The sequence below is a fragment of the Lissotriton helveticus genome, chromosome 2_1 (genome assembly GCF_964261635.1).
Source record: "Lissotriton helveticus chromosome 2_1, aLisHel1.1, whole genome shotgun sequence".
Classification (NCBI taxonomy): Eukaryota; Metazoa; Chordata; class Amphibia; order Caudata; family Salamandridae; genus Lissotriton; species Lissotriton helveticus.
This window is the reverse complement of record NC_136059.1, coordinates 1,246,431,653-1,246,457,961: the sequence shown is the minus strand read 5'-3', so window position 1 is coordinate 1,246,457,961 and position 26,309 is coordinate 1,246,431,653. Positions and strand designations below refer to the sequence as shown.

Here is a 26,309-nt window from a genome sequence, read left to right as displayed (position 1 = left end):
CTAATCCCTTGACAAAGGGGGCCCCCATAATCTCCTGGAGCTTGGGACTTGCCAATCAGCACATCAGTTTCTGGGACCAGGATCGCACGGTGAACGAACTCGCTGGACCTGGGCCTGCTTGTGCCCCCCGGCCGGGCACTGGGTGTGGCAGGGCTTGCCAGGACACAAACTCACTGCCTAGTTATTACATGCAGTGGGCAGAGGAGTCCTGATCGTTGCTCTGTGAGTGCTATAAGCAGGGAGAACCTTGGCACACCCATCGCTACTATGCAGACTCCTATGGGAAACATTGGCAAGCAAGACGCCAGGCAGTCTAAGCTCACCTTTGAGGGCAAACACTACTCGCCATGTCGAACAGGAGACGCATTCGGAAACTCCCTCGAAGACCTGGACGAGTGGCAATATGCAAGATACAGATATAAAGAACTGTTAATTGATGTCAAAAGCAGCCTTCGAGCCATTCACACCAAGCTAGATGCACTTACCATCAGATTGGATAACATGAAATGAAGAGTAGACAAACATGACGCCAGACTTGAACAGGTAGAAAACTGTGTCTCCAAAGCTGAAGATGCTCAACTGGAGTCTAAGTAGCATCTGCTATGGAAGGACAAGACCCTCAACCTCATCAGGGCTAAGAACGAGTTGCTTTAATCGAAATCACTGCCATCACCACCATGGTAAGTTTTGTGAAGCTGCTTCTGACCTGTTCGGAGATGCCTTGTCGCCTATATTAATTGTAGAACGGGCGCATCGATCCCTGAGCCCGCGATCCCCTCCAGGGGCACCAGCGTGACCCATTGTGGCACGCCTAATGAAGGAACGGGATAGAGACACTAGTCTCCGCCTGGCCCGTGAGAAACAATCAATAACTCATCAGGGCAACACTATATCATTCTACCCGGACTTCACTATCGCTTTCCAAAACGCCAGACATGAATTCCTTCCTGCTAAGAGACTTCTCCACCAAGTGGAAACGCCATATGCGTTACTTTATCCTACTAAGCTCCACATCACACAGGATGGCAAACCACACTTCTTTACAGATGCCTAGTCGGCCCTTAAGTTTGCAAAACATCTTGCCAAGAAGCAGGTATCCCCGGCGAGATCGGCGAGGGGCTCCTCAGAAGATCCTCTTAATGAAAAGGACTGAGCTAGCCCAGGTGTGCACGCATAATGGCAGAATCATTACTGAGAGCGCCAGCTCATACCAACTGCAGATAAGTCACATGGGGTATTTCACACAGCCTGTCGGTACCCCAAGATGACTATAGTATTGTTGTTTCTCAAATTCTTGTGTGCTAACACTGGACTTTGGCGTATCTGGTCATCCAGCCTAGGGAGTTAGCCTGGTCCTGTTCTGCCTCCAGGGATCTTTCCTGTTGTAATGTTTGGGGTTGATGGAGGGGCTCTGGGAGTTATACCATGTTCAGGGGTTGGAGGGTGGATTACGGTTCTCCCAATTGTATCTTCTTGTTTTTCTGTCTTTAAAATCTTTTGTAGCTCTCAGCAATGCTTCAACACATGGGTAATCGGTCACACCTCATTATTATATGATCACGACAGCACAACACTATGCAGAATATACAGGTTCAACTTAGATGTCTATAAAATGTCTTACCTGGAACATCCAGGGTCTCAATGGCTATCATAAATCCCACCTTATACATACGAATGTCGTACGCCACCCTATAGATATCTGCTTTCTTCAGGAGCTACAACTCACAACAAGCACTGCTCCAAGATTGAAAGCCAGGTGGTATGGCGAGGCATACACCTTGTACGAGGGAGTAGCCATGTTGCTCTGTAAAGGACTGTCACGGCTCTCCAAGGATGTCATTGTTGTAGACAAAGACTGGTGTTATGTCATTGCAACAGGAACACTGTATAAACAACCCCTAACCCTAGTGGCAGTATACGGGCCGGATGCAGATGATCCAGGTTTCTTTGCTGAACTGTGGTGACTGGCAGTGGGGAGGGCGAACGAAGCGACGCTCTGGGAAGGGGACTTCAATGTAGTACTCAATTACAGTTTTGATAGAACTGGTCTGTCACGCGGGCCACACCCTAGAGCAGAATACGCACTCAACACGATCATTCACTTGACATATGGAGATGATCCTGGTGTGAGCAGCAAGATGGTACCTGTGTCTCCTCTCACCACAACACTGGTTGAGAATAGAATATTGGCTTATATCACAAGAGACAAAGTTATGGAGCACTAGGGCTACACGCTACACGCTTGGATTGTACACTATAGGGCTATCCCCCCGTTGTTTTGGAGATATTGATTCCTCAAACGCCCCCCCCCCCAGCGCCTTCCCCCAGGGGTACCGAAATACGCGCCGACATAATTGCATACTTCGAACAAAATAAGGACACAGTGAAATCTCATCACTGCTATGGGAGGCGTTCAATGCGGTACTATGTGGCGCATGCATTTCCAAACAGGCAGGGGTGCTTAGGGCGTACGCACTCAAATGACTAAACTTGAGAGCACCAAACAAGACTTAGAATCAGACTATCCCCGCTCTAAATATCCGAGCACGCTGGCAGCTATCCAGGAGAAAATATCGGAATACACTACTGAGGCTGAGCGAGAAGTGAGTCCCTGTCCCGCCACTATGGAGAAGGGTACAGACCAGGGAAGACATTAGTGGGCCTCCTTAGACACCCATCCACCTCCATATATGTACTTGAATTGCTAGATGATAAAGACTGTGTCCAGGACATGTCTACAGGAATTCTAGACACCATGTCCACCTTTTATGCCAAGCTTTACACCTCCAACCCGACCCAGGACAAGGCTGGGCTAACTGCATACCTCAACACTTTGCAATTACTTTGGCTAGATAATGCGCATAGAGAGTTCCTTCACCTGCCCATTATGGTGGAAGAGATTGTGCAAACCATTAGCTCCCTCCTGAGTGACTGACCGACAAGGCAGCAGGCCTTGACAGCTTTACTACTTCCATCTATATGTAATATGCCGCCCTCGTAGCCCCATCTGCTGGCCGTGTTTGAGGACCCCCTTAAAGAAGGCATCCCCCGGCTCAGAGAGGCATTAATCGTCTCACTTAAGCCTGACAAGCTTGTCACTAGATGTGACTTGTGCAGGCCATCATCACAAATAAATGTGGACAGCAAAATACTGGAAAAAATCCTGGCAAACTCCATGCTGCCTCTGCTGCCCAATATGATAAGGCCAGACCAGGCCGGATTCATCCCAGGCAGCACAACTTCGCACAACCTGCACACACTATTCGCAGTAATGCACCACCTTGACCCGCATGTGCAACCAGTGGCTGCCTTGCTTTTTAAAAAAAAAATCTTTGTTTATTGGCATTTGACATAAGCAAATATATATAGCAATCAGCAAATAGTGCACAGTTGTGCAGTAAGAAAGTACTCATGAGCGAACAAATAAACATTAGAACCAAAACAGAGGCATCACAATTGACAAGTACATTCATAAGAAACATCATCGCAATCTAGAATCGACTAGACTATCATCACCTACAGGTTATAGGGCTGGGGCCACAGAAGAGGGAAACGGAAGAGCAGCATAATGTACAGAGATATAATGACATTGTGATTAAAAGACATAATTAGTGAGTGTCCTTCAATGGGATTCAGTGGAGACCTCTGGACTTTGAGTAGTACCTGTGTTGCTAGTAGATAGCCAGGCTAAAAAAGGGCCCCAGATGTCCTTGGGTCGAGATGCCTGAGGCAAGATTTTCCAATACGTATTTAATAGTTCCTGGCAGAACGTGATGTCTAGCACCCAAGTTTTAATAGAAGGTGGGTGTTGTTTGCCCCAGTGCATCGCAATCCGGCGTTTAGCCAGGAGTAACAACATGGCCAGAAGTTTACGATGTCCCGGTATAACATTATAACCCAGAAGACATAGTTTGGGCGAAGGGGATAGATGAGTCGCATTGATCTCATTGATTGATTCAAGTATTGCAGCCCAGAAGCACTCAATATCAGGACAGGAGTGGCTGCCTTGCTTGACCCCACTAAGGCGTTTCATTCCCTAACGTGGGACTTTATCCAGTATTATGGGTGTCTTTCATAGATTCACATGCCTGAATCATTCCCCGTCGTCGAGACGGGAGTCTCCGGTACATAGAAAAGTAATGTCTTATAGACATACATAGAGAATAGTAGGCCTAAAGGCCTCACCTTAGTAACATATCCATGTCCTTTTGTAAAAAGGACCAAACTCTAGAGAGGAGCCAATCAGCTATCACCTCCCTCTAGAACCTTCCTGGCAGGAGCCTCAGTCCCTCAGATTTTCTACCGCACGTTGTGCTAAGGGAGTCTCCTCTGAGCTCTGCTCAGATTCTGTGTTTTTTCACTTCATTAAATGACTTTGTTGTCAAGGATTCTTTTATACTATGGATTATGTTCAAATACATTCTTTAAAGAAGGTCTGGAAAGGAGAAGAAAAGATTTTTGTAAGAGCCTGTGCAACTTGTTTCTAGAGGTTGCTCTGCTTTGATCCTCACACGGACCGCATTTACTTTCTATACCGCAGGCCAAAGACTGCAAGGTATGTCGCACTTTCTCAAGTAAGTTTTTGAGAGGTCGTGAAGGGCGATTTTTAATATGGTGTCAAACACTAAGACCAGAAAGGAGGTTTTTTATTTTCTCCAGTGTCCGTGATGAGGCGTTATCCTCAACGTCTAGGAGACCTCAAAAGAGAAGAGAATCTCCTCAGACTCATGCCTCAGGGGAAAATCCTGAGAAGGCCCTCAAAAAGATCACCCATGGGTCTTCTGGGCGCAGTTCTTAAAAATCTCCTCACTCTGTGGAAAAGGAGAGTAAAGGACTTGCTTTTGGAGAGAAATCATGTAAAAAAGACGACTTCTGAGCCGTCAAAATCACCTCCTCTGGTCATAAGACCCTTCAGGAAGGCGTCTTCTATACCTCCTGAGGTAAAGACTAAGAAGCCAACATCGTCAACAGGATCGTCGACGAAAAAACCATCATCATTGCCTATTACAGCCTCTTCGTCTACGATGGCCTCGTCTACGATGGCCTCGTCTACGATGGCCTCATCTACGATGGCTCATCTACAATGGCTCGTCTACGACGGCTCGTCGACGATGGCTCATCTACGACGGCTCGTCGACGATGGCTCATCTACGACGGCTCGTCGACGATGGCTCGTCTACGACGGCTCGTCGACGATGGCGGCCTCGTCTATGACTGCTCGTCTACGACGGCCTGTTTACGGCGTCGACGACGGCCTCATCTACGATGGACTCGTCTACGGCCTCATCTACGATGGACTCGTCTACGGCCTCATCTACGATGGACTCGTCTACGATGGCCTCATCTACGATGGCTCATCTACGATGGCCTCATCTACGATGGCTCATCTACAATGGCTCGTCTACGATGGCTCGTCTACGATGGCTCGTCGACGATGGCTCGTCTACGACGGCTCGTCGACGATGGCTCGTCTACGATGGCTCGTCGACGATGGCGGCCTCGTCTATGACTGCTCGTCTACGACGGCCTGTTTACGGCGTTGACGACGGCCTCATCTACGATGGACTCATCTACGGCCTCATCTACGATGGACTCGTCTACGGCCTCATCTACGATGGACTCGTCTACGATGGCCTCGTCTACGATGGCTCATCTACAATGGCTCATCTACAATGGCTCGTCGACGATGGCTCGTCTACGACGGCTCATCGACGATGGCTCGTCTACGACGGCTCGTCGACGATGGCTCATCTATGACGGCTCGTCTATGACGGCCTGTTTATGGCGTCAACGATGGCCTCGTCTACGATGGCCTCGTCTACGATGGCCTCGTCTACGATCGCCTCATCTACGATGGCCTCATCTACGATGGCTTGTCTACGATGGCTCGTCTACCACTGCGTCGTCGACGATGGCCTCGTCTATGTCTGCTCGTCTACGACCGCCTGTCTATGGCGTCGACGATGGCCTCGTCTACGATGGCCTCATCTATGAGGGCTCGTCTTCGGTGGCTTATCTACGATGGCATCGTCATCGACGGCCTTGTCTATGACTGCTCGTCTAGGGCGTCGACGATGGCCTAGTCTACAATGGCCTCGTCTTCGATGGCCTCGTCTTCGATGGCCTCGTCTACCATGGCCTCATCTACGATGGCCTCATCTACGATTGCTCCTCTACGATGGCTCGTCGTCGACGGCCTTGTCTACGACGGATCGTCTATGGCGTCGCCTATGACGTCCTCGTCTATGACTGCTCGTCTACGACGGCATAGTCTATGACGCCGATCTCGTCAACGGACTCGTCGACGAGGGAAATTCCGACAATTCTGGAATCTCTTATAATGTGGTAAAGAGGGCTGCTCAATGTTTTAAGATCTCAATGGTCTCTCAAGAACAGGTCTGCTTCTTGTATGACTTCACAGAACCTCTCAAGAAGGCAGTAAGGTCAATACCGATTATCGATTACCTATAGTCAGAGGGGTAAAGGTCATGCAGAACCCCTCCTCTGTATCACCAGTGATCCCTCAGTTGGATAAGAAGTATAGGGCGCCAGATACAGCACTGGCGTGTTTAACAGGACATCCTAAGCCGGACTCCGTGGTGACACAGGCGGCCCAGAAGACCTCCAGGAATCCTTCGGCCCCTTTGTCGCTTCCTCCTGATAAGGAGGTAAGAAGAGGGGACAACATTGGGAACAGGTTTTCCTCAATATCGGCAATGACGGTAAAGGCCGCGAATGCCCTAGCGCTCTTGGGACGCTATAATAGGCAATTGTGGGCACACATAGCCCCATAGCTGTCGGAATTGCCAGATTCATCCACAGAGGAAGTAAAGAGGATTCTGCTAGATGGTGAAGCAGCGGCGTCAGAAACTATAGACTGCGCGATGGATATCGCTATGACAGGGTTACGCCAGTTGGCTGGAGCAGCAGTCTTACGGCTTCAAGGATGGCTAAAGGCAACCTCTTTCCGTCCTGAGGTGCAAACAAAGATTATGGACATGCCATATGTTAGCCAGTTACTATTTGGCACAAAAAATTGACGAAGCAGACACTGCGAGAGCTTTGGGCACTCTTCAGTATAAGAATCAGTCCTTTAGTAGAAATAGAGGAAGAGGACAGTCTTCCTACAGAGGAAATTATTAATAGAAGTCTTCCTGCCCTTCAGGCCAGAGTAGACCGCAATACCAACGGCGCCAACAACAGCAAACAAGCAATCCTCTTTTGGGAGGTCGTCCTTTCAAGGTAAAGGACAGCGGACATAACTAAAATCTACGGCTGCTTCTGTGAGAAATCTCGATTATGCTGCAGAAAGGAGCAATAGAGAGAGTACCTCCATCTCAGAAAGGAAAAGGGTTTTATTCCTGCTTCTTTTGATCCAGAAAAAAGACAAGAAGTGGAGACCAATCTTGGACCTTAGGGCCCTCAACAAATTCCTAAGAAGCAGTCGTTTCGCATGGTAACGATCCAGGAGGTCTTGCAACTACTGTAACAGCAGGATTTTAGGGCGTCCCTAGACATACAGGACGCTTACTTCCATATCCCAATTCACAGAAATCACAATAAAGGTACTTGCGATTTGCAGTAGCTCAAGTCTGCACCGCGCATATTCACGAAATGTCGTACCCCGGTGGCGGCATATCTCAGACAGTGCCCTCACCAAGTCTTTCCGTATCTGAATGACTGGCTGGTCAGGGCTCCATCCTTAGAAGACGCGTCCAGGTCTTCCAACGCCTGTTTAAAGCATTTTGATTGCTTGGGTCTCACCCTCAATCAGGAAAAATCGGTCCTACAACCTTCTCGGTGCATCAGTCTCCTAGGTGCAACCCTGGACACACGGTCAGCAAAAGCTTTCCCATCCAGAGAGAGGATGAACAAGCCCCTTGCACTAGCTGCTATAGTAGCCTCGAAGAAAGTCTTGACAGTCCGTCTCTTCAAATCCCTCCTGGGGATGATGTCAGCGTGTTTCCTCCTGATTCCTCACTGTCGACTACGAATGAGGAATCTACAGGAGGCCCAATGCACAGGGTCATTCGACGACCACATAAAAGTGAATCCTCAAATGGTCGGAGACCTGCAATGGTGGATGTCATCTCAAAACCTGTCTCAAGGCTTGTCATTCCTGCTTCCGGCTGCTCCTCATGTTGTCACAACAGGCGCCTCCTTGGAAGGCTGGGGAGTTTTTCTGCAAGAGCTACAGATAAGCGGGTAGTGGTCTCCTATGGATAAGAAACTACATATCAATCTGCTTGAACTGCTGGCGGTCTTCCTGGCCCTTCAAGCTTTCCTACCAAGAATAAAACATTCCCTGGTGCTCATCCGGACAGACAACACCACGACTAAGCACTACCTCAACAAAGAGGGAGGGACACGCTCGCTGACACACTATCGCGAGGTGCAAAAAATAATCTGGAATTTGCTCATACTCCACAATATAACCCTAAGAGCGGAATATGTCCCAGGCCCGGACAATGTGCTCACCGACGTGTTGAGCAGGCAGAAAACATCGTCACACGAGTGGGAGTTAGATCAACAAATTATGGACCAGATCTTCTCCAGATGGGGTACGCCGCAAATCGATCTATTTGCGACAATGAACGCCAAATGGCCACACTTTGCAAGTTGGCATCCCCAGTCAGGGTCTCTAGGGAATGCATCTTCCATCGCATGGCCAACGTCGTTGCGTACACCTTTCCGCCATTCCCGATGCTTCCCAGAGTCCTCAGGAAAATTTAGGTGGAGCCTTGTACTCTAATTTTAATAGCCCCAACTTGGCTGAGGCAACATTGTTTCACAGAGCTCCACCGTCTATCCCTGGAGCCCCCGGTCCACCTGCAGCAGTATCTATCTCTGCTTACAATGAACAACAATAAAGTGCAACATCCGGATCTGAAGTCTCTCAGGTTAGTCGCCTGGCTCCTGAGTTCAGAGAGTTCCCCAATCTGAATATTCCACAAGACTGCAGACATTCTTGCCAGAGCAAGGGCGGATAGCACGACCAAGACGTATTCCCTGAAATGGAAGCGCTTTTGTGTTTGGTGTGCAGATCATGGAATTCGGCCTTTCTCCACATCACTGGAGCAAATATTACCTTATCTATTACATCTGGCACAGTCGGGCCTAGCCCACTCCTCCATTAAAGTACACTTAGCAGCAATATCTCGTTATAAAGAACTTCAACGACTCCTTCGCTCTGGTCAAGCGGGTTGATTAAGCAATTTCTAAAACGATTATACAGATCTTTCCCGCCAGTAAGGATGTTGCCACCTACCTGACATCTCAATGTGGTTCTTAACCAGCTCATGAAACATCCGTTCAAACCAGTACACAGAGCTGACCTAAAGTATGCCTCGTTGAAATCAGCACTCCTCCTGACGCTCACATCTGCAAGGGGGGTCAGTGAGCTACAGGCGTTTTCAATCCAGGATCTTTTTCTACAGTTTAATAACGACAGAGTAATCCTGAGAACCAATCCTAGGTTTATCTCAAAAGTCCCGTCGGACTTCCACCTAAATGAACCTGTGGTTCTGCGTTCCTTCTTTCCAAACCCAAGCACGGCAGCTGAGAGATCGCTGCTTTCTTTGGATCTCAAGCGATGCTTGAAGTTTACACTGACAAAACGAAAACATTCAGGAAATCTAACCAGCTATTCGTAGCTTACAGCAGACCTAGGAAAGGTCTACCGCTTGCCAAGCAGAGCATCTCCAGATGGATTTCTGCAGCCATTGCTTTCTGTCGTGACCAAGCTGGACAGCCATTGCATTCCAAAGTGAGAGCGCACTCCACGAGAGTTATGTCCACTTCTATAGCTCTCTTTGCAGGGGTGCCAGTCATTGACATTTGCAGGGCGGCAACATGGAAGTCGCCGCATACCTTCACTAGGCACTACTGCCTGGATACGGAGCTGATGAATGATGCAGCAGTGAGACAATCAGTGTTACACCATCTTTTCAGTAAGGTGAGCCTTCCTCCGTCCCTCCATCCTACTCTGGTGTGCACATTTCTTTAGTAATACTTATTGTGGAGGTCTAATGATTGTTCATGCTCGCATGATGTGTCTTATCTAAGGACTTGTATATGCTGTTCCATGCAAAATGTGCACTCTGCATTGCTTGCTACTCTGATTCAGGCATGTGAATCTATGAAAGACACCCATAATACTGGATAAGAAATGCGTTACTTACCTGTAACTGCAGTTATCCAGTATTGGTGTCTTTCATAGATTCACATGCAACCCTCCCGCCTCCCCTGGAAGGACTCACCTAACTCTCTCAGTGTCACGCCTACTTAGCATAGTGCGTACGAAAATCTGAGGGACTGAGGCTCCTGCCAGGAAGGTTCTAGAGGGAGGTGATAGCTGATTGGCTCCTCTCTAGAGTTTGCTCCTTTTTACGAAAGGACATGGATATGTTACTAAGGTGAGGCCTTTAGGCCTACTATTCTCTATGTATGTCTATAAGACATTACTTTTCTATGTACCGGAGACTCCCGTCTCGACGACGGGGAATGATTCAGGCATGTGAATCCATGAAAGACACCAATACTGGATAACTGCAGTTACAGGTAAGTAATGCATTTCATCTGTTCTCTCTACTCCAACGGCTGGGACTCAGCTCTACTTTTATTTGGTATATACAATTGCTATATACACTTCCCACAGCAAGAGTCCATCCTGAATGGGCTTATTTCTGAGTCTATACTGATCAATCGAGGAGCGCGGCAGGGATTCCCCCTCTCGCCATTACTATTCGCCATAGCAATGAGCCCCTACCTGCTAGACTCAGGCAACACCATGCGCAACCACGTATTGGCTTCTCTTCAAGAGGGCTCCTAATTTCCTTATACGCAGATGATATCACGCTGTATATATGCAATATGTGAACAAACCTGGTTCCAATAATACAGGAGGTGATTCGCTTTGAGAGCTTTCTGATATAAATGTCAACTGGGCGAAGTCCACGCTCTTTCCCCTCACGGACCACACAAGCTGATTTAGTACTGAATACCCTTTGAAAGTGTATCCCGTGGGATACCTAGGTAAATGGCTGAGCTGATACGCAGGAATTATGGACTCCAAACGTTGGTCATGTAATCGAATGGCTAGAATATAGAATTCCTGTATGGTCAAAGTTATCACTCTCGCTAGCTGGCCACATTGCTAAAGCCAAAATTATAGTGCTACCTAAATTCTTATATCTCTTCCAGAACCTTCCCTTACCACTCATGAGTGCTTTCTTGCGATGCCTCCGATGCAATCTGATCACTTTAGCATGGGTGGGCAGCCCCATATATCCTGGGAACTACTCACAATAACCCTTGCACAGGGAGAGCGGGGAACACCGGGTGTGACCCTCTATGCTTTTTGTGCATAATCACAATTTCTAGACTTCTGGATTCATCCGACTCCCTTCTCGCCCCCTGTTGCAGTAGAAAAAACTGTGCCGACCCCTGGCCCCTAACCACAGCCCTATATGCACCCTACAAGGCACCTAGAGCTAAAATCAACACGGTAAAATGCACCAGGCGAGAATGGGAATGCATAAGGAACAGGGCTGGGCTAGCGCAGCTAAACGCTCTGTCGATCCCATTGCGCGACAACCACCTGATGCCGCCACTTCAAGACAAAGAGGCCAAGCAGAGGGCTGGTCGCTTTAAAATCTATACTTTTTCAGACCTCTTCCCGATGCTAAATTCCTATAAACAATGCCCACTGATACTGCTCACCCATCTGCTGCGCTAGACCTCTTTTTATACTACCAGATTAGAGCCACGTGCCACGCTTTAAACAACACCTTCTCAATACAGCCTCTGACACTTCCAGCACTTGAACACATCCTCACCACAACATCTTCTTGCAAACTGATAACACAGTTATACTCAGTGGTTCAGTGAAGCGCTCCGGCTCCGCTCCCTCCGTGCTAGAAGGTTGTGGGACACTGACATAGGCCCCAAACTGACCGATCCCCCCCAATAGACATTTTGTTGTGGACAGATCGAAATGCTTTCATCTAACTATAGACTCCAGCTGATACATTTTGAATTCTTACACCGGATATACCACACCCCTTTGTAATTACATCAATTGGGTTGATTAGCGACCCCAATTGCCTTAGATGCTCTGCGCCACAAGCGACATTCCTCCATTTGGCTTGGGACTGGCCAAGAGTGGTAACTGTTTGGAAGGAAGTTTTCCTGACTATTCAGTCAATAACCGAAAGCCACATCAAGTGCACACCACTAGTAGGCTTACTGGGCTACATTAAAGTTGTCCCAACAGACTACAGCAAACTTACAGCCATGCTCCTTCTCCTGGCCAAGCACAGAGTGGCTATGAACTGGGGCATAATGCTGACGCAGAGGGTAAAGGACTGACTAAAAGATGCTGCTCACTGCACTGACCAATTGTCGCATTTCTGAGGCATAATGCTGCCATGGTCTGTCCTAGAGACATTTGGGAACCCCTATTTACTTGAGATCTAGAGACACTACAGGTCCAATAACATCACCAACCCACCCCACTGTGTCACTGTAAAACAATTTACATTCCCACCCCACTCCACATAATGTAGAGCAACCGACTCTTGAGACAAAGCTCCGCTTACCTGTATACAATGTTGCTGGCTAACAGGAGGAACTAAATTGCCCCTTAATGCGCTAGCAAATATCGTGAAATGTAACATGTACTGTCTGCTTGAAGAGATATGGATGACTGCATCAAAGCCCAATGTATAATGGATAATATATCTGCATTTAGCTGTAACGCTCTTTATTTCTCTTTGCTGTACACTTTCTTTCTTCTTTTTACCTGACATGTTTTCTTGATTTCCTAATGACACTGACTATACTCGTCTGTTGTCGATTGTAATGCTACAAAATACGAATAATTAGTTGATTTTTTAATATCTCGGAGTCCTAAGCAAGAGATGGACTGACGAGGGTCCGCTCTCAAGAGTTGGCGCAAAGTAGACTTTGTTCACCTCCTGTTTTTTTTTTTTATAACAAAATATACAGTGAAAATCACATTGTCCACATAAGGTGATCGTATTGTTACACTGGTTGACGAATAAGAAGACAGAATACAGAATTTTGTATATCAGATTCATCATCTAACACCATTGGAACACCACCCCCTCCTACTCAATATATTTATGTAACCCCTTTTGACCTCATGTCCTCGGATGGGATAGTACAACTCTAGCTCACTCAAAATAATGACAGACTGCTATTATGAATAGCCCTACAGTGTTATAGGCAGGAAGAAAGAGAGCAAAGTATGTATGCTGAGGAATAAAGGCATACAGTCTAGAGCTCAGTGTGTGGAGTATTAATTTGCAAACTCCTGGGTTGGGGAGGATGCAACAACTGGTGACACGTGTGGGATCTCTGTCCTGAAGAAACAAGACTGCTCTCCCTGGAAGTTTGCAACGCTACCGCAATCTCCCTGTGTGGACCACTTGTTCCTATTTCGATGAGAAGCAGTTCAAAGTTGGGCTGTGTGGAATTGAGGCCCTCTCCAGTCCACATAGGGGTCTCAAAGAAGTTAAAAACCCTGCAGAGGAGCACACTCGAAAGCCCACAAGAAAATCACTGTTAAGTCCAGGAAGAAATACTGAGCCACAGCCTAATTCAGAACCATCATCGAAACCGAGCTAAATGCTAGAATCAGCCACAACCTGGCGCAATACAAAGAGCTGAAAGCAATGATGAACAAGTACAAGAGGTGGAACTGCTGCTTACTGCCAAGAAAGAAGATGGTGCCCTACGAAGTCTGATCAGGCGTGATGACCCAGGTTCGAGCACACAGCCAGTGCTTGCAGGAGGTACTGGCCCAAAAGAACAGCTGCCATCACCTGGACAGCATATACTCTCAACAGCAGTTGAAAAGACCATGAAGTACGGTGCAGCCACATTTCTGAGACCAAATCAAATGTAAGGCAGGACACTTGTAACTACGTTACACAAGGTTTTTGTAGATAACCCTCATAAATGCTATGTTCATTTTGTCGCGGTTTATATAGTTTTTCCGCCCCACATAGACGTTGTGGCATTTATCATTGGGTTATCTAACGTGCTGTATGCCAGCCTCAAGCAACCTCTGGTGTTGCGTAGTAGTGTGCACGGATACCCCCAATATGAATGTTAAGATAAAAACAGACCTACATCCAAAGAAACTCCTTTCATTATAACAGGGTGCGGTTTGTTGTTAAAAATGAATGGGTATGCATTAAGATCAAGTTACTGGATCCATGCATATCACTTTACTCACACAGTCAACATGTTTCTGCTCCTTTTTGCCCAGCCGGGTCTATTTCCGCGTCTAGTGCTGGCTCTGCCCCTGGTCCAGGGGCAGAGCCAGCACTAGACGCGGAATTCGCCTTCCATGCGGCCTGGGACCTTGAGTCCAGCTCCCCTGAAGACGGGAATAATTCACACAATTAAGGTGAATCGAACTTCTTTGAAAGTTAGTGGGTAACAAAAATTGACCACTGAATACTGCACAAAAGGTGTGAGTAATTTTACTGTGTTTTGTTCTGTCCTGACGAATGCTCCATAGACCCGGCTGGGCAAAAAGGAGCAGAAACATGTTGACTGTGTGAGTAAAGTGATATGCATGGATCCAGTAACTTGATCTTAATGCATACCCATTCATTTTTAACAACAAACCGCACCCTGTTATAATGAAAGGAGTTTCTTTGGATGCAGGTCTGTTTTTATCTTAACCTTCATATTGGGGGTATCCATGCACCTCTCTGGACACTACTACACAACACCAGAGGTTGCCCCAGGCTTGAGGCTGGCATACAGCACGTTAGATAATCCAATGATAAATGCCACAACGTCTATGTGGGGCGGAAAAACGATATAAACCGCGACAAAACTAACATAGCGTTTATGAGGGTTATCTACAAAAACCTTGTGTAACGTGGTTACAAGTGTCCTGCCTTACATTTGATTTGGATATCTGACCAGGGGAACTGACTGGACACTTATTCCTCCTCCCTATTTTGATCAAAAGTACATTTCTGAGACCACCAGCGCCAAGAAGCAGAATATTGGCGCCAGATCGACTGTGTGGATTGAGATATTTGATGATTTCATAGATGCCCTAGAAGAGGTATATGATAATAAAATCACTAAGTACCTAAAGAACCATGCCGGTGGTGGAGTAAAAGAAGTGGTGAAGAAAATATCAGAAGCTGACGCAATCTGATACCGTCAAGGAAGCGCTAGAAGTCAAGTTCAATCTTGTGCTGAAAGTTGACTCTGATGTGTACATTTTCAATCAAGTGGGACAGCAAGCTTGTGAAACTATGGTCGAGTTTGTTGAAAGACTTGATGTGCTAATCAAGCATTGCAAATTTGGAGAATGTAATGATGAAGAAGCCATATGTCTTTCAGTTATCGATGGCTTTCTTTCAGACTCCTTCTGAAGATACATGTTGAGAGACGCTCAGCTTAGAGAAAGTGCTAATGGGCGCCAGGGCTGAGGAAAGAGTGGATTGACAAGCCGCTGACAGGGAAGCTGGAATAGCAAAAACTGAATCCGCTTAGGCCATGAAGAGTAAGCACAAACATTGAAGTTGCCGTCTTGCTTCCGATGAGGGCTTTCATGTCCACAAGACAAATGTCCTGCCATAAGCCATATGTGCAAAGGCTGAAGTAAGGAAAACCACATCCTAATTTTGCAGAGCGAAAGAGAAAATAACTGCGTCACAGCAAGAAGAAAAAATGGATGGCAGAAAGTTCCAGAAGCCTTCTCACCATGCCCCGCAAATAAAAAGGCATTATCTGTTATAAGTAGAAACCATACAAAGTCAATCATCGTCAAATTCCTACTACAGAGGCTAGTCAATGTCATAGAGTGCCAGTGAGGAAAATGGATATGTGCTGATCACCTCAACCAACTAACAATGGGCACATGTAGGTCTGGCTGCTTGCAAGGAAATACCAATGACAAAAGTAAACCACCAAAGCAGCAATAAAATTAAATTGGACATTGCCTCAAGGTTGCAATAAAGGTCAACGGTTGCCTTGCAACTTTCATTATAGACAGTGGTTCATCGATTAACCTCATGGCAGTTGAGAACTTCAACAGCTTATCTTCTGTCCCAAACCTCCACCCATCAAACATGAAAGTATACACGAGAGCTACTTCTAAACCATTGCAAACTGAAGGGTCATTCACAGCAACTTTGAGACATAAAGCAGTATCCCTGCAAGCGCCAATTCATGTTCTACAATTGGCCTTGTCCTGTGCTTGCCTACTCCGTTTTGCCTCCGCTATTGACATGGAACTGATATCTATCAATTACAACATCAAGTTGTAAGTCATTTCGCGTCACTATGTCATGGCCTGGACAGGCTCAAGACATTGAAAGTTCGACTTCACATCAATGAGGACATTCACAGTGTTCACTAGCAGCAAGAGCAGAGTCACTTTCCATTTGCATGAAGCCGTTGAGAAAGAAGTTGAAATGCTGTTGAAGCATGACATCACTGAGCGCCCCACTGGTCCTATGTCATGGGTGTTGCCCATATTGGTGGTGCCACAAAATGGACAATGAAGGTGCATTGTGCATCTGTGTTGATATGTGCCAGGCCAATGAAGCAATTGAGAGAGAAAGATATCCTGTCCACACATAGATGACATGATCATGCAACTGACCGGTGCCAAAGTTTTCACCCCTCTTGACCTGAACAAGGGATATCAACTCGAGGTGGAAGAGAACTGCAGGTACAACACTACCTTTTGGACTCTTGTTGGTTAGTTTAGATACAAAAGGTTGAGTTTTGGATTGTCTTCAGCTGAAGAACTTGTCACAAATGCTTTTAATTACAGTGATGCAATAGGTATTTGGAGCAACAGAAAAGGAGCACAACAAGCTTCTTACACAAGTGTGATGCAGGTCTTAAGCTGAATGCAACTAAGTGTGAGTTTCCCAAGACCAAACTCTAAATCTTTGGACACCTATTTTCTGTTGTGGGAATAACTCCTGACAAAGTAAAAGCCCTGTCGGCTTCTTGCCCCCGCAAGATGTCATCATGCTGCAATCCTTTCTAGGTATGTCCAGCTATTGCTCAAGGTTCATTTGTGATTTTGCTACTGTAAGTGCTTTATTAAGAGAGTTGACTAAACAAAATGTCCTGTTTCAAAGCTCTGTTGAATGTGATCAAAGTTCAAAAGAATAAACCATGCAAATAACAATGCAACCGAGATGGCCTACTTTGACCCCAAACTACACACTGAGATCACAGTGGATGCGAGCCCGGTGACCCCATTGGTAGCATTAACCAATAAAGGTTTTTAATCTGACCGGGCGTTCCAGTTATTAAAAAGTAGTTGGTGTCCTCCCTGATCAGTTTTAACCCACATCATCACACTTGAGATACCACCCCACCTAGACTGTTGGGCATTGCAGCGCCAGCCCAATGAGGAGCAATAGCACTATGATGAAGCAAGACAACCCTTTGGGATGTATGAAGGCAACATGGAACAGTCCTGTTGACTGCCATGCCAGAGTCCTGCACAACCTGTCGATATCTCCTCTTTCTCTTTAGGAACAGTAGCCCTCATTTTTGTTTGTGGCATTCCTTGCTAAAAGAAATGGTCATAAGAATGTTTAGAGACACACTGTGGCCTACACCAGTCGGAGCCGGTCCGACCAAATGTTCCTATTCTCAGCCGGAGGAGAGTCTGGCTGTAGGGTGAGCATGTGAATATTTTCAAGGGTTTCTATACTGTCATCACAGAACACCAAGTGCTACTCACCATCTTCTCAAATCTGTAAGCCTGGAAGCCTGGCCCCCCACATTGAGTGGTGGCGTCTGAGACTGCAAGAGTACGATTAAACAGTTGTACACAATCCAGGTAAAGACCTGAACCCTGCTGATTTGTTTTCACGAATACCCCTAAATTGTCACTGTTCGACACCCCAGACAGCTGAGGAGTTCATCAACTTCATACTCAAGTCTGGTACACAAGCAGCCATATCAATCGAACAGATTATTGAGGTAACAAATGCTGATGAGAAAATGCATATTCTCAAAGACATCCTCTGGCTCGATCCTGGAAAAGGAGTGTTCGACCTCTTGTTCACAATGTCAAATATTTTTCTTTTTTAAATGTACCGGACGAACTGTCTGTGACCAAAGAAGGTGTAGTATTGAAAGGCTAGGGTTGTCATATCTGAGACAACAGGTCATTGAACTAGCTCATGAAGGACATCGTAGTATTGTACAGTCAATAATTTGGGAGACCCAATGTACCCTTGGAGGCTTGGGCAATACCGTAAAAGGTGCCTACAAGGGAATTTATTTAGAACAAACTTATATTATTGTATAATTACTTGAAGGGTCAGTCCATCCGGAACAAAACCCAAGTGTCATTAGACATTACCAATCAATGTAAATTGTAAGTATAGAAAACACGGGAAATCCTAATAGTTTGCAAGTATACATTTTTATGTATAGAAGGCAACTAAAAGGGAGTACAAACACATGAAATTGGTCAGCAAGAAGTCATGGAAAGAAGTAAAATTGAGTTAACCTTGCAGTACATGACAAACAATTATTCCAACCTAATCACAGGCAACAAATCTCCTAATGAGAATATGTGTTGCTCTGAAATAACAAAATTACTAAGGAATAGAAGGTGGAGTCGATGTTTCGGTCTTTGTGGCTTCAGTCCATCAGACCATCTTCAGGAAGGTAGTATATGCTAAGAAAAGAGACTCTTCTATTGTATATTAGAAACAGCCTAGAACCATGAACTTGATCTATGGTCGCAGCCGTTTTTTGCATTAAATGCTGAGGTATAGAAAGGATGTGTGTTATATGAGCGGTCATCGGAAACGTCAGTATCAAAAAGAGGAACCTTCCTTATGTGATGTTTCATACAAGATTTTAAAGCGTAGCTTAGAAACTGGCGTCAGTCCGGGAATCCAATTTTTGCTTTTGATCCTCTGAGGCTTGTGACGCTCAAAGGACGCATGGTGACTGCACACCGTCCCGTAGAGTCCATCACACAGGACTCATCACATTTCAAACACCTCCCCCCTGCAATCATCGGCTCCTACAGCTACCAATGAGGCTGTCTTTCCTGACAGTCTAGATCAAGCATCAGAACCATCGGTACCTGAACAGAGTACATCTCAACCACTCCCTGTCACGCGATCTGGTCGACTAGTGCAAGCGTCTCTGGCTCATCGAAGAAATATAATATAACTGTTAATTGTACTTTTAATTAGCAAAGGGAGGTGTAGTGTCATGAGACTCTCTGTGCCAAAACCCTTGCTGTTCTAGTCGGACTTGGGAGAGGAAGTACATAACTGGTTGGGAGCTGTTAAGGTGTTGTTATTAATGGTTATGATGTAATCAGAGAACAGAGTGAGATTGTATGCTGAGGAATAAAGATGTACAATCCAGAGCTCTGTGTGTGGTGTATTGATTTGCTCGGGTTGGGGGGAGGGGGGCGCTACATTTGGCAGGCAGGATACTGCATCACATTTGCAACCGGGTACCCTGTCTGCCAGACTCTAAATATGGCCCTAAGACACTATTCAAACTTCAAGAAAATTACATTTTTAGGAAATGAAGAGCAGGTGCTGTTGCATTTTTCATACACATAGGGGACGAAGGAAATAAAATGAATGTTGGCAATGACTTCTGAGCAGGTTTGCACATTGATAAGCGACTGTCCACTGCTCTATTGGCCTTCGGAAAAGGTGGATCAAGCTCTGATTATAACATACTAAACTATACTTGCAGAAGGCTGGTCTGAGCTTTGACAAATTAAGTATATTGGAGGAAATATTAATTCAAGTAAAACCATGATGGTTTGGTGTTAGATGTAGTTAGTCACGAGTTTTATAAAATCCAGGCAACCGAGGGATTGCCTGTCTCACAACAGTACTTGACTTTTTACATTGGTGTTGTCACCTTCTTGTCGCTTCTTTTTTTCCACCCATAAAGATTTCCCATGCTTGTCAATTGTTTCTTAGGAGGTACAGTTGCTCAGCTCTACTCTATGCTTGTCTGTCTGTCACACGTCCGATGGCCACCGATAGGTCAAGTGCTGCCGTTTACCCATGCCCTGCTGCCAGGACCATCAAACTAGGACTATCAAATGAAATGACATTTTTAAATCTGTTGGTGAAAGGAGGAATATTTTGAATTTTTGATCAAGGGTGGTGTTGAGATAGGAATATCCCATACATGGTGAACAAGCTTTTTCCCTGCCCTTAATCTCCAACTGCATGTATCTGCTGTCCTGACGTTTGATTGGGTTTCGCCTGCCGAAGGCTGCGCTCTGCGCAGCTCTTCAGCGCAGGTGAAATCCTATGTCGTCAATAAGGACTCCTGGAACGTCCCCCGGCTCTCATTGGTTAGCTCCATAAATGGAGGCTAGCCATTGAGTGCCGGATCTGTCCGTCAAGGCCGGACCAGATTCGGGGGCGTTCCCGAGATTTTTTCCCAGGGCGGAGTTACGTTTTTTCCCGTTCCCTCCCCTTTCACTGAAAGTGAATTCAGATGCGCTGTCCATTCCCGCCCCCTCTGCTGCTGTCCTGCCTTGTGTCCCTCCTCCCGCCGTCCCCCCTCCCCCCTCCTCGCTGTCCCCCCTCCTCGCTGTCCTGTTATGGCCCGATCGAGTGGCCACCTCGACCCGGCATTGCCCCGTGTTCTCACCGCTGCGGCCCGGGGGCCTGAAAGTGATCAGAAGCTGAAGCGAGAGAAACGAAGGGGCCGCGACCTGATTGGTCCTCTGTTTACAGGAGGCGCGCTCTGATTGGCCGTTTGCAGTAGGCCTGTCCCGAGAGCCGCGCTCTGATTCGATGCCTTGCCCGCAGAAGCTGGGCGTGTATGGAGGCTTGCAGAGCCGCGACCGGATTGGGCCGCAGCAGTGGAGCCGCCCCAGCGAGGATCCGGAAGCCGAGTCAGCCGTTCGACCCCGTCCTCGCCGAGGGAATCTCCGGAGTGCCGGGTAATCACCGCCGGGTCCGGGGAGAAGAGGAAGAGTGATGGCAGCTGGACTGCAGGGCCCCCGTGAGCGGAGGGAGCCCTGCGGCGAGAGGAGCGGCCTTCAGAAGCGAGCGGAGGGGGCGCGAAGCACATTGCCGGTGCCTGCCCCCTCCCCCCCCCCTGAGGCTCCCCGACTGGAGGGAGAGCCCCGAGTGAAGACAGAGCCGCCGGCCGGTGAGTGAGCCGACGAAAGGGAGGGGCGCCGGGACACATTGCCGGTGGCCGCCCCTCCCCCGCAGTAGCGCGAGCTCGCGTTCCTTGGGTGTGTGAAGCCACGAGGGCTTCAAGGGCGGCCCCGGTTGGCAGTGGGTCGCCCCAACGTGCACCGAGCCCGGAGAGGCTCCCCGTCCCATTTTTTTGTATTTAGAGCCCTGAGAGGCTCTGGGGGGCATTTGGTGAAGTAAACGGAGAGTCAGGGCGGCCCCGGATGGCAGTGGGTCGCCCCAACGCTGAAGAGAGACTGTTGAGGCTCAGAGGGGCCATTTTTCAGGACGTCGAGCCCCAGAGGGGGGCTCCAACGACCCCATATTTATAGCTGGTGAATGCTTTTCCCTCGCAGCTGAGGTAAGGGGAAAAATGCGTTTATATATATGTATGTTGTGTGCGTGCTGGCAGTTTTAAGTGTGTTTATGTAAGAGTGTAAATGAGTAGGCAGAGTGTGTGTTTGTATATGTATAAATATGTATGTGTAAGTGAAGGTCAAGCCCCTCCCCCGCAGTAGCGCGAGCTCGCGTTCCTTGGGTGTGTGAAGCCACGAGGGCTTCAAGGGCGGCCCCGGTTGGCAGTGGGTCGCCCCAACGTGCACCGAGCCCTGAGAGGCTCCCCGTCCCATTTTTTTGTATTTAGAGCCCTGAGAGGCTCTGGGGGGCATTTGGTGAAGTAAACGGAGAGTCAGGGCGGCCCCGGATGGCAGTGGGTCGCCCCAACGCTGAAGAGAGCCTGTTGAGGCTCAGAGGGGCCATTTTTCAGGATGTCGAGCCCCAGAGGGGGGCTCCAACGACCCCATATTTATAGCTGGTGAATGCTTTTCCCTCGCAGCTGAGGTAAGGGGAAAAATGCTTTTATATATATGTATGTTGTGTGCGTGCTGGCAGTTTTAAGTGTGTTTATGTAAGAGTGTAAATGAGTAGGCAGAGTGTGTGTTTGTATATGTATAAATATGTATGTGTAAGTGAAGGTCGAGCCCCTCCCCCGCAGTAGCGCGAGCTCGCGTTCCTTGGGTGTGTAATGGCAATGTAAATGACAATGCCATTTACTTATCTGTTTTCGAAACAAAAACATAAATACAAATTTTGCCATATACAATGCCAATAACTCTAACTTTTCCAAAGGCGAAACCATTGCATTGTAAATGCTTGTTTTTGTCCTTGGCATCGCACTAATCTAGCATGTGAACAGGAGCCTAGCCATGTCTCTAACAACGAGAGGTCCTGGGCTTATTCTGTGACCTGGAGGGGTGCAGCAAGTGTGCCCTAATTTTAGATAGAGGACTATTGTCTGTCTTTGGATTTAGCATGAAAGTGGTGGTGGCCGCATACTGTGTTTTAAAATCAGTAGCTTTTTTTTAGTTGTCATTGGGGGGAGGCCTACTGGACCATTCATGTAAAGTTCTGCTTCAATGTGCTTGTCCAGTACTTTGCACTAACATTCGGAGGGCATGTTAAACGTGTTTGTGTGTAGCCTGTGTGGTATATGCAGTGTGTATGAGTATGAGTGAGCCAGAGTAATGGAGATCATTGTGGTCCCTTTTGGATGCCCCACACCTAGCCGTACACGAGTTTGAGGACTCTGCACCCAGACAGTGAAAATGTATTTCTCCCATTCCTGTAGTTGGAGGGCTGAGACCTTGGGAAGGGAAAAAGGGACTCCTTTAGATATTCGATGAAGCCTTTTGATTATATCAATGTGACAGGTGAATAATTAATTTTTCTTATTTTACTTGGTTATTCATTCATAATCAGGGTGAAGTGAAAAGAAGGCTAATCTTTGCTGATGGCAAAGGCAAGCACTATGTGTTTTTAAAATACTCCAGGTGGGTAGGATAAGAAGCAACCTCTTTAAAGTATAATGAAGTTTGGATGGTTATAGATCTAATTATTCCAGCATGGATTAAGCAGGCACAGAAAAGGGTATAGGGAAACTGTGCGGTGAATGGTGGTTGTTAAAGTGAAAGGTTGAAGGACCTGGGCAAGATGTGAAAGGGGGAACAATAGGAAGGGGACTTGGAAGGACTTTACTACAATTTCTGGACCAAAGTAAATGTGACTTTGTTATGTTGTGGCTGCTGAGTTACAGGGAGGATTAAGGGTTGCAGAATGTTAGGAAATCGGATGCATTAGTGAAGTGGCAAGAATTAGTTGTAGTGGCTGTTGTCAAGGTTCTTGTAAACTCATAACTGTTCTATTAAAGCAGCATTTTTCGTTAAAATCTCTTGTCTGTGGTGTTTTGGTGCTGTACTGCCCAATAGTGCCTGGAACACTGCAAGACATCCACCATACAAGTCCCAGTTTATGTGCCAAGTGAAATAACCCTTTGTTTTTGTTCTCCACAGTGTTGTCCAGCTTAACAACAAGGTTTTGAAGATGGTGGACGACAGAACACTTCCTTCACTGAGCGCGAAGCCACTGGCTGCAGGCAGCCTCATTGAGCTTTCAGCTTTCACATATGGTTTCTACGTGGTAAAAAAATCCAATGTTACTGCCTGTGGTGACATGTCTGAGAAGAAATGGAAATAAAGCTTACTGCTATCCTACAACAAGTGTTCCAGTCAGAATCTGCACTGTGCTTAGTGCTATAAGGACTATCTATTAAGACTTCTATCGACAGACCGGTTTTCATTTCTCAGGAAAATATTTGTGCGAGTCGGGAGACTGTAGACATTGATGTGTATGATTATGAATAATGTATTTATAAATTGAATTCAGTCTGGTTCCACAGGCCACTGGAGTAGTGCAAGCACTAAAGCACACACCCTAGCATATACTCAACTCTTTCCTTGTCCAATGTACAGTGTGAAGATTGCATTTTGTTATTAAATAGTATGTCTATTAGAAACATTTCATAAGGGTACCACCTTTCATCAGCCTAATGGGCGAGCCTGCACCCCATCTCAGATTAAATGGCAGGTTTTAGTGCATCATAGAGGGTCAGTAGGAGAAACATGATTTTTTGTGTCTGCAGTTTTGTAGTTCTGCAATAACTGAGTTGATCAACTAAATGATGCTCATGATCTGAAGTGTTAGTTACCCTAATCCTTACAAGGCCAAGGTGGATAATTTCCAGGTCGTGTATCTGTGCCCCAGGGGTATAGTGAGGAGGTTTGGGGCATAGATTATTGACGCTCGTTCCACTGAGGAGTCACGTGTGTCCTGCCGCTAAGAGAAGGAGAGCCAGGCTGGGATATGCATGGCACAGCCTGCTCACTGCAAGTGCTGAATGGGCATGCTGGGCTACACTGTCCAACTGTCCCAGGTATTGGGAGGCTCGGTGATGTTACGCAGCCTCCATGGTCCTGTTTCCAGCAGTTGATCGAGACCCAAGGCAGGAGACCGGAGGTGCAGAAACTAGCCCTGGTGAGGTAAGTTCTCCCTCCCTTCTGCATATTTCATCCATACTTGTCTGTACACTTGTGTGACAATTTCTTTCTGTATGTATGACTGGTTCTGCCTCTGAGCATAGGATGGCGGGAAGTGCAGACTTGCTAAGGCCCCAGAGATCCTTGGTCAACTCCTATTTTAAATGAACACATGCGCTCCATGCGGAGAGTGGTTTTTTTCACCTGACCATTGCAATGGAGTACAAGAAGCACTTTTCTAAACTGCATTTCTCCTTGCATGCTATGGGCATGGGGAATAAAAGAGGCCTAAAAAGGCAGAGATCCCTCCTCTTCAGTTCCTTAGTCGCAGATTCTGGCCACCTCGCTCTTTACTCTTTCCATATCAGGAGAGACTGGCTGACAGCACCTTCTCTTTCCATTCAGTCTCCCTCTTTAGTTATTTCCTAGCCCTCTTCAAAGGATGAGGTGGGTCTCACCCAGATCCTCCACTCAGAGGGGCGTTTGTCCCGTGGTCTGACCTGCAGCTGTTATCCAGCATTTGGCAGAGAATCTGTACCTGTCTGTGGATGATGAGAAACTCAGGGCCACTGGAAGGATGCTACAGCAGTTCCAGATGCATTCCCACACTGTCTTCCTGTTAACTGTGAGATCAGGGACCCACTTTAGTGGGAATGGAGGGATCTAGAAAGGCTGCCTTGCTAAGGTTTGTGATTAAAATGTATCTGTTAGTTAAAGTCAAGCTAGGCCTTTCTTTAGCTTTCTGTTTGGACCACATGTTTAAAAACCTGGGCTGCCTTTCATGTCACAGTGGCAGATTAGGTGTTTAGAAAAGTGGGAATCTTCCTGTTAAACATCTATTAAGGTTAGAATCTAGCCACCTGGTCTGGCATTATATGCACATTATTCTTCCAAGTTAATGATTAAATGTGTCCCAATAGTGGCAACCCTCTCCAGACTGGAATTGCTTGAGCAAAACTCCTGACAGACTTTGAATTGCATTCCTAATTCCTTTTTAATTTGATACGTGATGCAGTTAAGGCTTTAGCTACGCTACAATGTCCATCATCCTAGGGTGGCGGGTGTATTTTCTTTGCGATTGGAAGGCTGATGGGGCTCAAAACAATGTACTACTGAAAATGCCTGTATGAGATGTGTGGCTGTAGGCCATGCATACTCCTGCCATCTAGTGTTGGGCCCGGATGTGTGCAAGTTGTTTCTCTTTGAAGAATTCTTCTCGACTCCACCTCTTGTTTGCAATGTGCATGGTCATCGGCTACATGGTTAGATTTTTTTCTTTCCGCCGTCTTGTTCGAATGTGTGCTCCTGCGCTCCTGCGCTCCAGATCAATGCTGTTGCGGTATTCTTTTTGGTCTTCATTGTACCTCTTACTCCGTTGGTATTGTATGCAACTGTGTTTTACCCTTCTCTCGTGTCAGGTCAAGGCCTCCAGTCTTGTCTGGGATGGTTCTCCTAACTACTATGGACCCGGGTGGGGCCTCGCCCGTCGGGCCTCCTTTCCATCCATTTAGCCTACTCTCCCCATGCCTCACATGTGGTGGAAGATATGCTTTTTCGAGATTGCCTTCGGCGCTGAAGAAATTCTTAAAGCAGACTCTCTGCGCCTCCCAGCCCGGTGTCAAACCGACCATCGGACCCAAAGCCGTTAGCATCGAAACCCAGGCTGGTGCTGGTGACGACCAGAAAATCAACCGTCAAACAAGTCCTCCAGAAACTACAG

The 26,309-nt window shown here is 46.9% G+C and overlaps 1 protein-coding gene across 1 annotated transcript in view; it reads left to right on the top strand.

The window, feature by feature from the left end:
• HPSE (heparanase) overlaps nt 1–24,076 on the top strand; it is a 137,921-nt gene extending 113,845 nt beyond the window's left edge. The window contains exon 12 of the mRNA XM_078676193.1: nt 23,567–24,076. Coding sequence (XP_078532319.1) covers nt 23,567–23,750 — 184 coding nt within the window. The 3' untranslated portion in view covers nt 23,751–24,076. The remainder of the gene's footprint in view (nt 1–23,566) is intronic.
• Nucleotides 24,077–26,309: the final 2,233 nt, after the last annotated feature.